Genomic DNA, 12,855 nt, shown 5'->3' with positions numbered 1-12,855 from the left:
GGATGCGTAGGCAGTGGGGAAAGGAACGGGGTGATGGAGTTTAAGATCTCACAGATGGACTCTCCTGGGTCCCAGAACAACGGGCCCTGGGTGTGGCCACGGACATGGTTGACCTTGGGCAGGGGCACCTGATCTCAGGAGGAGGCGCTGACCTCTGAAAGGCGAAGGAGCCATCCCTCTGTTGGAAGCGAAAGGAAGAAGATGGGCACATAAGCAGACGGGATTGCAGACTTGGGGGGGTGAGAGAGAGGGCACGCCTGCCAAATGTCCTCTGTTCCACCCACAAAGACTGAAGCAAGGTCATCACCTGAGAGTAAGGGGAGGCAAGGGGAAAGGTGAGAGGTCCGAGGGACGTGCAGGAGGCGTGAAAGGGTCTTTGAGCAGAGTGGGAGAGTGAGCTTAATAGGGCTAAATGGCAGAGTTGCTGGACAATATCCAGGACTTTCTGAGGGGGGTGATCATGAATTTATAATGACACCAATCTTCCTACTCATGTGATTTTTCTCCAGCAAAGCTCTACTGCATGGGGGCAGGGCTAGAGAATGTAGGTGGAGAAGTTCATCCACAGTTGATGTCTTTCGGGCAATCATTTAAAGGAAAAAGGAGCGAGGGACTTAGGTGAATTTGCAAGAAAATGATCATAATGGTGGACCATGGAGTCTAAGTTGGGTAAGGATGGACGAGAAGACAGGGAGCTGATGGTGGAGAGAAAGTTGGTGTCAGTGGAGTGAGATACAGATGAAAGTCAGAGAAGACTTCCTCCGGGGGGTTAGCAACTGTTTGTGGAACAAAACACTGGCGGGGAGGAGAAAGCTCTCCACTGCAGAGTGCTGCGGACCCAGGAGGGGGAGATGGGCTTCACTCACGGCAGGAGTTGGAGGAGGCAGTTCTGAAAGATGTTGCAGCTACAAGTCAGAGTTTGTTTGCCTTAGAATTGGTGGTCAGGAGGTGGTTCTAGAGAGAGAACTGTGGAAAAGAAAGGATGAGGAGGGAGGTCAGTAGTAGGAGAAGTGAGGGAAGCCAGCATGGAGCAGGGTGGGAATAAGATGTGGGGAGAAGATAGAAGACCAGAGGCACTTCACCTGGAGCAGTTCCCTTTTTGGTACCAAGTTGTTTTGATGCCAGAACTGGCTGTGGGTCTAAATGATATCTCCCTAAAGCCCCCTGGAATACTGCCCCTGTTATATGGTGTAGTGATGTTCAGAGGAAGAATGGGACTTTGCAGCAGAGCTTGGGCATGGAAGGTCCTGGAAAAGTCTCCTGAAAGCTATCCAGCAAGGCATTTGATGGGAAAAGGCAGATAGAGAAACATAAATATGTGTTTATTCATTTATTCAGTCACTGTCTGAGCATCAGCCATCTCGCCAGCCCTTGTGGGTCATGGCGATGAGCTATCCATCTGTTGGTGGGATCCCAGCTGCCGGCTGCTCAGGGAGAAGTCTGTCTGTCTGCAGACCCCCTGACCTTACCCAGACAGCAGAGGGAAAAAGGGAGCTGATGCTCCATTCTGAACCTATTTTTAGGTGCTCCATGCTAACTAGCTGCAGATTGTAATATTTTAATTAAACCCCTCTAAGCCCTTAAAGTGGTAAATGCCTTTTTGACCTGTTCTGTCTAATTTATCTTCAGCACATTTCAACAAACTGCAAATACCATCTAATTTTTGGAAACAAGTACAGGATAAATTAAGTCTGAAGCTGAGGGCTTTTGGCAGCAAAACCTGTCTCCCGAACAGGTGTAAAGGTCGTGCTGGTAGACATTTCTCAGGATCCCCCGCAGGCCTAGCAGGCGGAATCCACAGGTCCTCTTTGCAAAGGTGGGCTGGGATCAGGGTTTCGGTTTTGACGACCTTATTCTAATTTGTTTAGTGATGTGGTCAGTCTCCAGTGTGGTCATGGGAAAAAAAAATCCTATAAAGAAACTTCAGGAAAGGTAGAATAAAGATCCCTGGCCTTGAGAAATCTTGGGGATAGTGAAATGGAATGAACATAATATCAGAGTCTGACAGTCCCAGCCCCCACTTTGTTAAATATTGACGATGTCCCGGATCCTGGTGAGCCTTCTATCCAAAATCTCATAAAATTTCATCCTCGCCGTGCCTCGGTGGGGCAATATCACGAGTCCCATTTTACAGATGAAGTAGAATCAGAGAGGTTTTCTAACTTACCAGACTTAAACACACAACAAGTGGACTTCAAACCCAGAATGCCAAGCTGGTAAACCCCACAGCCTGCTCTCTCCTCCCCATGCGGTGCCGCCTTCAGGCCCAGTTGTATCAAGTGGAATCAGTGATTGTCAGTGTTCCTCAGCACAGAATTACAGGAGCAATCAGATGTGCGGGAGGGGAGTGCGGGAGAGGGTTCCCCTAGGGCTTTGGTCAAACTTGATTCAACATTTGAGGTCAGGATGAGAAGATCCTTCAGGTGCAGGACTTGGGAGAGCCAGCAATTCTGACCCCGGGTCTCTTGCGCGTAACCCCTGACAACACTCGCTCCACTCAGTTGTAACTGTTTTTCACATCTGTTCCCTCCACTTGCTGGTGGCCCTTCAGAGAAGAGGGATTGTGTCTTAGACACTTTTCTCTCCCCACACTCTGCCTGGCCTGTTAATAGGCTCTCAGTATATGTGGGAATGAATGAGCACAGGAATGAGTGTGTGAAATGAGAAGAGATTAATTATGTCCAGAGCTGGAGAGCCTGCTTCCCCAGGCCCTCCTAGGAAGGGTTTCCTGGGAAAGGTTTATCACAGCCCTGTCCACACGCGGAGACGAGTTCTAGGATATTTTGTCCCATCAGAGGAAACCAGGTTTGACACCACTTTCATTTTATATACTTAGGCTCACTATTTCTTTACCGTTAGGCACTTTGCCTACAATTAAGATAAATTGCCATGTGGGCAGCAACAGAACAGACTCGTAGAACCTTTATTAAAATAGCTGAGCGCTAACATTGAAGAATGAAGTGGTTGGAACTAAAGAACACGTTTTTAAAGAAGGCAAACACCTAGATACAATGTAGTACCTTAACTGGTATCAATCACTACTTAATCTAATTAGTTTAGAAGCTATTTTAAAGAGCTTAATTAGATTAAGTTGTGATTGATAACACTTTATATCTACTTGAGGAGAGCACTTCTAATTTACCTTGAATCTTTATGCTTCTAGTCAAAAGCCTATTTCAGGCACGTGCTAAGTGTGGGGAAGTACTTTATTGTCCCTGAAATCACTCTAGGTGCCTGGCACCGGGCTGAGCCAGAGGCCCCGGCAGAGTCCTTGGGCTCAGACATTCTGATACCTAGTGGGGTGGCCTTGACAAGGACACCCTGAGATTCTACTTCAGGAGGCCTGAGAGCAAATGGGGGAATGCAGAAAAGTCAGCAGAGCAGGAGGAGAGCAGTTTAGCAGGCCCATAGGGGCATGGGGTCCACCTAGCTTGAGGTCAAGGTGTGTAGTAGCCCACACCCTCTTGGTAGAGATGTGCTGCTCGGTAACAGTGGAGTCAGGGTAGGGGGCTTGCTTAGCCTGACGGTGGAAGTTCATCGTTGCCTAGAGAGCAGCGGGTCAAGGCATGTGGGGCCTACTCCTCCCCCAGTGTTTGGGGAACTGTGACTTCCTTTGAGCCCGCTAAGAACCATGGGGGAAGGAAACAGGAAGTAGGAAGTTATATCTGGGGTGGGATGTACAAACTTCAGTGTCTTCTGGGCTGGGAGTGGGAGGTGGGGATGGGAACTCATCCTAACCTAAACTAAAATGCTTGTCTTCCATCTCCTCCCTGCAGCCCGTATGTGTGATGCCCACCTTCGAGGCCCCTCAGGCATCATCACCTCCCCTAATTTCCCCATTCAGTATGACAACAACGCACACTGTGTGTGGATCATCACAGCACTCAACCCCGCCAAGGTAAGGCTCTTGGGGAGGATGGGGAGCGTCCTATGGGCAGGACTGGATTGAGGACAGTTGTTCTACCAGGGATTTCAAACCCAGAACTTGGTTGTGGTAGATTCTCTGCAGACAATTATTAAAAATTCTTTTTACTATATACCAAGTAGATAAAAAGCATACTTGTAAAATATAAGATATAAAGAACATCAATACAACAAACACCTGTGTAGCCATCTCCCCACTCAAGAAAAAAAAACACACACACACACACACACACAGATATCTTAGTGACGTGTGTCCCTCACTAACCTCATTCCGTTCCCTATCCCTCGGGTCACCATTACCTCGATTGTGTGCTTTATTTTTCCTCTGCTCTTCTTTATAGTTAGCACATAAGTATGTATCCATAAAAATATTTAGTTTGCCAGCATTTGAACTTCATATAAATATAATCATGTTGTATATAGTGTTAATCAAGTTCACTCAAAATTATGTCCTTAAGATTTATCTGTGTTGTCATGTATCATTTTGCACTGCTATATACATCTTTTCACATCTTTATTTCCGAGTTAGTGCTTTTTTTCCTGTGAAGTGCCCTTTGTTCTCTAATAAATTTTATAAGTATCTTGCCAAGATCCACAAAATGACCTGTTGCAATCTTTATTTTAATTATACCAAAACTACAGGTAAATTGGAGAACTGATATCTTTATGAGACCAAGTCTTCCAGTCCATTAATATGCTATATCTATATTTACTTAGGGCTTCTTTAAGGGCTTTCAGTAAACTTGTGTCATTTTTCCATTGTAAATCTTGTACAATTCTTAATATATTTATTCCTAGATATATTTGATGTTGCTTTTATAAATCATGTCTTTTAAGATTTTATCTTCTACCTTTTTCTTGCGTGGTGGTTAGAAATGCAATTAATTTTTATACTTTGATTTTTGTATATAGCAGCTATTCCATAATAATTTATCTGTGAATTCTTTGGAGTTTTATACATAAGACAGTTATCATCTGCAAGGAATGATGGTTTTGTTTCTTCCTTTTCAATCTTATACGTTTTCTTCAACCTTTTCTTGCTCCAATGTTCTGCCTAGAATCTCCAGTGTAATGCCAAACCATTGTGATGATGGTAGGCACTTTTGCCATGGTTCAGTGTTAAACACAATCTTTTACTTCCTCACCATTAAGTATGACGTTTGCTGAAGTCTTTTTCTTATAGTTCCTTTCTAGTCCTAGTTTGCTAAGAGCTTTTATTGTGAATGAATGTTGACTTTTATTAAGCATCTTTCTATATCTATTGATATAATCATATGATTTTCTCCTTTATTATCCTGTGTGGTGAATTCCACTGGTTGATTTTTCTGATGTTAGACCAACCTTGTATTCCTGAGATAAACCCAACCTGGTCATTTAGTATTATCATTTTTAAACATGCCTATATTTGATTTACTAACATTTTGCATAGTGAATTTGCTTCTATTTTGTTATGTATTATATATATAACAAAATAGAATATATTATACACACACACACACACACACACATACATACGTACATACATACACATGCATACACACACACGCCTGCCAGATCTCTGTGTCAAAATATTTTTAACCTCATAAAATGATTTGGAGTTTTTCCTCTTTCTATCCTACCTTTGTTTCTGGTGTTCTACAATTTCACTGTCATATGTCTAGTTGTGGATATTTTTGTATTCATCCTATTTGATTTCATTAAGCTTCTTGAATCTATGGATTGCATCTTTCATCAGTTTGGGGAAATTTTTAGCCACTGTCATTTTGACTGTTGTCTCTCCTTTATTCTCTCTCTTTTCTGCTTCTGGAAGTCTGACAAGGCAGACTTCTATCGTTTTCTCTCATTCTGTTCAATAATTCTCTGTTCCGTTATGTCTAACTCTGTTGAAGTCATTCACTGGAGATTTATTTTAATTTCAAATATCATTATTTTTAGTTTATGAAGTCCTATTTAGTTTTTTTTTCAGGTGCTTTTTGAGCTAATTTTATAATCTCTTGCTCCTTACATATATTTAAGTTATTTAAATAAGTTAAACACATTTATTTTATATTCTGTGTCTATGAATCTCAGTATATGAAATCTTCACAAGTTTCGCTCTGTTGCCTGTTGTTTCTCACCTGTTGCCCCCAGATCCATGTTTCTTTCTTTGTTTTGTAATTTTTGACTGTGTGGTTAGAATCATAAACTTTGTCTGTGGGAATTCCTTGAGACCTGGGTAGAAGCTGGTGTGTTTGCTTCTGCTCAGTGCCTGGGGGCATTACCAGCCAGAAACCGCTTCAGACTAAATTCTCAGTATGAAGGTTTCAAACCACCCAAGTAATCTGAAGGCTGAAAACCCATGTGAAGACAGATTTAGCATGATGGAGTCTCAGGGGAAGTTTTCTGTTTGCTGTTCACTCAGTGTCAAGGTCTGAGATAAACAATCAGCCTCGAGATCTACCCAGAGGGTAGCAGTGCTGTATGAGAAGGAAGGTAGGCTTATTTCTAGCTCATCCTCACACTAAAGGTGCAGCCTTAACTAGCTCAGCTTTGTTCAGGGGTGTCATCGAGAGTCCCTAACTTTGGTGGACCCTGACCTTTGTCTCCTTCTCCCTCTTCTCCACAAGGCCCTGAAAACCAAAGCTCTACTTCACCAGTTTTTAAAAATGCACCCAAGGCCAAAGCCAGCTTCATGCTCTGAATCACATTTTGTATCTCTACATTGACTGGGTTTTAGACTCTGAGAATTCTTACTATACTAGTCTTCTCAGGCTTCCATAACAAAATATAATAGACTGGGTGGCTTTAACAAGGGACAATTATTTTCTCACAGTTATAGAGGCTAGACGTCTGTGATCAAGATGCCAGCAGATTTGGTTTCTGGTGAGGATTCTTCCCAGCTCATAGACAGCCTCCTTCTCACTGTGTCCTCACATGGCCTTTCCTCTGTGCACATTCAGAAAGAAACTTTCTGGTATCTCCTCCCTTCTTTTGAGGACACCAAACCCATTGGATTAAGGCCCCACCCTTATTACTTCATTTAACCCTAATCACCTTCCTAAAGGCCCCATCTCCAAATACCATCACATTGAGGGTTTGGATTTCAACATATGAATTTTAAGGGGATATAATTCAGTTCATAACACTTACTAACTTGTAAAAAGCTTTTTTTTTTTCTTTTTAAATTTTACTCAACATTTTAAAATTGTTTGCTCAAGAGTGCCTAGGACCGTAATACTTGGAACACTGGAAACAGATTTCCTCTGCAAGGCATTTTACAAAGAAAGATTCATATTTTATCAAACCATTTGATGATGAACCTAGTCAATGGAGAAGGATGTTTCAGCCCCATGAGGGTGGAAATGGAGGCTAAACCAGAAGAAGGACCTACTACCATGAAGTTGTTAAGTTGCTGACTAGAGGACTCTTTCTCGGGCATTGTTAAAAATGCTTATCTCTGTTTGCTTTTGAATCTGAAGGTGGGGTACAGGAGGAAGTGTAGGTAAGGCGTGAGAATTTTCTGAGAAACAATTTGATTTGCCCTCAGAAGGCCTAGCCTTGGCTGGTGTGTGGAGGTCAATGGCCCCATATTGGTCACTACCCCACATGCCCTGCAGGAGGTCACTCCAACCTGGGTTCCTGAAGCCAGCCCCTCTGAAGGACACTCCCTCAGAGTCAAGTTGTTCAGAAGGGTGTTCTTAGCAGCTTCGTGGGTTCTTACCGGGCTTCAGGTAGTGCTAGGGGAGCCCAGAAAGGCTGAAGGGAGTTCCTCATTGACACCACCCAGGAAGAGAGCCAGAGAGCATACAATGCCGAAAGGAGGGTGTAAGAGTAGAAACTCGAAGTCTTAGACTGAAGACTCGGAGCTGTCTTCCTGCCAATAGCAGGGAAAATGCATAGTGTTTTCCTACCCCTGTTCACTGGCCCACAGGAGAGATACAAGTGTGTCCAAGGACTGCTTGTCTGGTCACTTTGGGAACATCTCCTTCAGCAAAAATCACAGCCTCTCCAAGTTCACAATAATTGTGATCAAACCATGATCAAACCATGATATGATCTCTGTCCTGCACAGGAGCGTGCATATAGGAGAGAAGTCATGTAAGTAAATGTAAAGCTAGAGTTTGGATAAGTGCTAATGGAGATGAGTCTAGAGTGCGATGGGAAAATCTAGGAAGGAGCCACTACCTGGAAGGTCAGAGAACTTTTCTCAGAGGAGGTGACATTTGAACAGGGTCTTGAAGGATAAGTAGGCTTAGAAATCAGTATTTCAGAGTGGATACATGTGCAGAGGCACCAACGTTTGGAACAGTCTCTTAGAACTGAAAATAATTCAACATGCCTATATCAAGATGAGGCTGGAAAGGTCAGCAAGATTTAGATCATGGTGAACACACATGCTTGGTAGAAAGGCTTGAGTTTTATCCTGAAACGGATTTTTAAGGGTAGAAGTGTTAGACTGTTGGTAATAACAATAATAGCTATCTCTTATTGTACGCCTGTCATGTGCCAAGAACTGAGCTAGGCCTTCTGTGTAAATGAATTTCTTTCATTCTCTTCATAGCATAATTAAGTAGGTTTTAAAAAGACCCATTTGATGGATGAAAAAACTGAATCGTGGACAGGTTGAAGGTTAAGAAACTTACTCATAGCACATAACCGGGAAATAAGTGGCGGCACTGAGATTTAAGCCCAGTCTTCCTGGGTCTATTGCCCATGAACTTCAGCAGCTATGCTGTGCTACTGGATGGAACAAGGTCTCAGAATAGATGGGAGGGGTTGGGACTGGTAGCACTGGGATCAGCCTTGGGAAGGATGAGGGCCATTCTTTCTTCTGAACCAGAGCAATAGGAGGAAGGTCTGAATTTTTGAAAGATTACTCTGACATCAGTAGAGCTATTAGAGAGGGAAACTGGGGAGAGTGAGACCAGTTAGGAGGCTGAAGCAGTTACCCAAGTAAGAAATCTGGGGTCGTCAGCCAAGGCTTTGGAAGCATGAAGAGGAGAGACAGATTTAAGAGGAGCTTAGGGAATGGGATGGGACTTGACGGCTGATTGGGCGTGAGATGGAGGGAGAAGGAGAGGTCTCATTCAACGTTGTGTCCCAAGCGACCACCATAGTGCCTGGTATATAGTAGGCACTCAGTAAACATTTATTCAATGAACAAATAGATGATGACTCAGTGTTTTCTGACGTGGACCAATCGGTGGCTTTAAAAGGAAATACAAGAAGAGGAACAAGCTTGGCAGCAGTCAAGAGGGAAGCATGTGCATTTGAAGTGTCTGCATTTCATCCAATGCCATTTGGATACACTGGTTGGAGACTGGATAAATCTGGGTTCAAGAGAGAGATTTGGGGGTCATTTCGTCAACACACAGTTGGGAACAGAAGCGTAAGGAATGGATAACCCTTCTTGGAGAGAGCAAAGAGAATGAAAAGACATAGAATGGATCTGGGAACACAGTCCTTACAGATGAAGGAGATCCAGTGAAAGAAACAGAGGAGGAGCAGTCAACGTGGTAGGAGGGAAATCAAGGTTCAAAAGCAGGAAGAGTTTCCAACCAGGATGTGTCTAATAATGGCAACGCTGAGAAGCGTCTTGTTGGAAAAGAACTGGAAAGAGACTGTCGGCTTTGGTCTCGGAAGAAGACCTTGCCGTGGAGCTTCGGGGGGGCAGAAACAGCAGTGGGATGGGGAGTGAATGGATGGGGACGGGGGGATGCTCAAGAGGCCAGACATGTAGACAGCCTTTTTGACTTCATTGTGAAGTGAGGGAAGGAGAAAGGGCACATGAGGGAGGTCGGGTGGACAGAAAGCTTTGGGCTACTTAGGGTGTTTGTTTAGGATATTGGGATTTTGAGCCCGTTTGTAGGCTGTGGGCAAAACAAGCACAGAGAAAGAGAATGAAGATGTAGGAGAAAGAGGATGGTGAGTGAAGGATCTGGAGCGAGCGAGAGGCAAATTGGACTGAGACTGCAGGAGCTCCTTTTACAATGAGCAGGTGAAGAAAATTGCTGTCATGAGAAGGAGGTGAGAGTTTTGCCCGCAGGAGTGCAGAGTAGGTCTCCTTATAATCATGGAATGATTACACATCCCTGGTACCTGTATGTGTGTGGGCATGAGGACCCTTCCTGCCATTTCATCCCCCTTGTAGGACCTCTCCTGGTTGAGCTTGAGAGGGAGATGGGAATGTTTCAGTGACTACGGCCACCTCCAAGGGCAATTGGAAGGTCCAAACAAGGCCCCAAAATGGTCTGACATGGGAATGGCCGAGAACCTATGTCAAGATGCCAGCCTTGCTTGAACGCCATCGTCTGTGCTGCTCTGCACTGTGGGAACAAGAACTGATAGTCTCATAGCAGAGGCAGGTGAAGGGTATGTCTCTCCTCGATAAACTAAGAATAAAACAATTAAAACCACCTCGGTCCATCCTCCCGGAAGCATCCTCCCGGAAGCTGGGCAGATTCAGGGAAAAGAGAAAAGGCGGCTCAGAGCAAGTGCTGCTGGCCTACTAGGTACACAGCTCTGCATTCTCCCTTTGACTGGGATGGTCTGGAGAAATGCGAGCCCCGCCTTGGCCAGATGGGCTATCTTAGTTTTTGTAGTCATTCTGCCCACAATAACATTTCCCAAATTTGGTCAATCATCAGAAATAGCTGGAGAAAGTTTAAAGACACACATTCCAAAGCTCTTTCCTCAAAGATCTGATTCAGTGGGTCTGAGAGGGGAACCTGGAACCTACATTTTTAAAGAGCATCCTAGTGGTTCTGACCAACCTGGCGTATGCGATAAATAACAACCCCCTTCCCTCCCAGCAAAGCACACAAGGCCTTCCTGCCCACCTCCCCTCAGGCAGCCCTGGCTTCAGCCACACTGAACTCCTGGTTCAGACACAGCTGGCCCTTTAAGAACTCCATCCAGCACATCCTATCCCAGTGTGCCTTCCCTTCTCCTCCAGGCAAATCCCTACCCAACTTTGAGACACAGTTCAGATCCCTGCTCTTCAGAGAAGCCTTCCTAACTCCACCAGGTCTTAGTCCTGCCTCTGTTCCTCCAGCACTTCATCAGCCCCTTCCGTTTGCATGCATGTTGCATTGCACTGTGTTGGGAATCTCTTTCCTCCATAGCTCATGAGAGCCCCCAAAGCAGGAGTGGCATGTTGTTTATCTCTCCTGCAGTTAGCACAGTGCCCGGCACAGAGGAGGAGCTCAGCAGATGTTTGAATACGTTAACAACTGACGGAAGAGACCTATCTCTGGGTCAGGTAGCTCCTCAGGTATGGCCCCGCCCATGCTGGGCCCCAGAGCCTCCTCCTGTTAGGACCTTTCAGCTCAGCCTCAGGAAGGATGTGGCTGATGAAATTTCCATGGTCAGGACTGAAACCCAGACCTGAGTCGGTGCCCCCTACTGGCGCCCATCGGCCTTTCCTTCACAGCTTCTCAGTATGAACTCAAGACATAGGAGTCAATTTGCATATGATCCTCGCTGGATTTGATCAGGACAGTTAATCCACCTGTGCTAGAAAAGAAGTAAAAGGCAGGCAGGAGAGAAAGAGAGGTACGGGAGGCAGAGGGATGAGGACGCAAAGGAGCAGGAGCGGGCCTGGAAGGGAGAGGGAGAGGAAAGCGCATTTTATGAACTTCAAAGCCAAAGATAACAGCGTTTTGATTATTCGCTCCTTGGGGATTATCAGTGTCACTCTTCCCTTTGTAGATCTGAAGAACAGAGAAATAACTGTCCAGCCAGCAATGACTCTCGTGCAAATGTCAGGAACCCACGTGTTGGCCCTTTTGTTCACTTACTTATTCACTGAGCAAACATTCACTCTCACACTCTCTGTGCTGCGCCCCGCGCAGATGCTGGCTGGTGATGAGAGAGGTTTTCCCTAAATTCCCCCACAGCTCATTCCTCACGACTGGGCGGCTCTAGAGGGACCCTTCCATGGCCTCCTCCGGTCCTGACCCTGATCCCTTTCCTTTTTACAGTTGTTTTCAGTTCCCGGTGTATTTTGGCATTCCTCTTCCCCTAGAGCTGGCCGTGGCCTGTTCCCACACACTCTCCTCTATTCGTGAAGACAAAGCCTGCTCCCTCCTCCAGCCAGGATTTTGTGCCCCTAGCGTTTGCCCCATCCCCGTGTTCCTCTGATTTCAGCACTCATCACACTGCGCTGTGTTTCGCATATACTCGTGTGTCTCCCCTTCTAGACTGTGAGGTCTCAGGGCATTGGCCATGTTTGTCTTCCTCTATTGCCTCTCCAAAGCCCAGCACCTGGCAAGGACGTATTAACTGTTGAGTGAATAATTGAATGAATGAATCCATCAACCAATGAGTGAATGAATGGATGACGGGCTTACTACTCTCAGAGCCAGCAAAGTTAAACCTGAGATAGTGACCAAGGTTCCACAACCTCTGAAAGTTCTCAGTCTCTGCCCCTGGGCTTTCTTTCCCAGCCTCCTCGAAAACCTTCCTTAAAGGGGCTGGGGCTTCCCTGGTGGCGCAGTGGTTGAGAGTCCACCTGCCAATGCAGGGGACACGGGTTCGTGCCCCGGTCCGGGAAGATCCCACATGCCGCGGAGCGGCTGGGCCCGTGAGCCATGGCCGCTGAGCCTGCGCATCCGGAGCCTGTGCTCCACAACGGGAGAGGCCACAACAATGAAAGGCCCGAGTAAAACAAAAAAAAAAACAAAACAAACAAACAAAAAGGTGCTGGAGGCCTCTCTGCTAGAACTCCTGAGGGTTCAGAGCAGCCCTTCCACCAGACTCCCCTCCACCCCACCCCAGGAGCCAGTTCTCCAGCCCTGCCCTGGGCCCTCAGCAAGACCCAGGCAGGAGTCACCATGCAGGCCGTGCCCAGGGAAAAGGAGTTCCCTTCCTTTCATGGCGCTAATAGGCTGTTCAAAGCATTAGCATCCTGAGGCGGGAGGGGTTGGGGGAAGCCAAGGTCAGCCCTCAGGA

General features: G+C 45.7%; 1 protein-coding gene across 1 annotated transcript in view; it reads left to right on the top strand.

The window, feature by feature from the left end:
- Positions 1-12,855, top strand: part of CSMD2 (CUB and Sushi multiple domains 2) — a 668,360-nt gene that overhangs the window by 347,562 nt on the left and 307,943 nt on the right. Inside the window, exon 10 of the mRNA XM_079924609.1 lies at positions 3,777-3,898. Coding sequence (XP_079780735.1) covers positions 3,777-3,898 — 122 coding nt within the window. The remainder of the gene's footprint in view (positions 1-3,776; positions 3,899-12,855) is intronic.

The sequence above is a fragment of the Stenella coeruleoalba genome (assembly GCF_951394435.1).
Source record: "Stenella coeruleoalba genome assembly, chromosome: 1".
Taxonomy (NCBI): domain Eukaryota; kingdom Metazoa; phylum Chordata; class Mammalia; order Artiodactyla; family Delphinidae; genus Stenella; species Stenella coeruleoalba.
The sequence above is the reverse complement of the archived record's forward strand: the minus strand, read 5'-3'. Positions and strand labels throughout refer to the sequence as shown.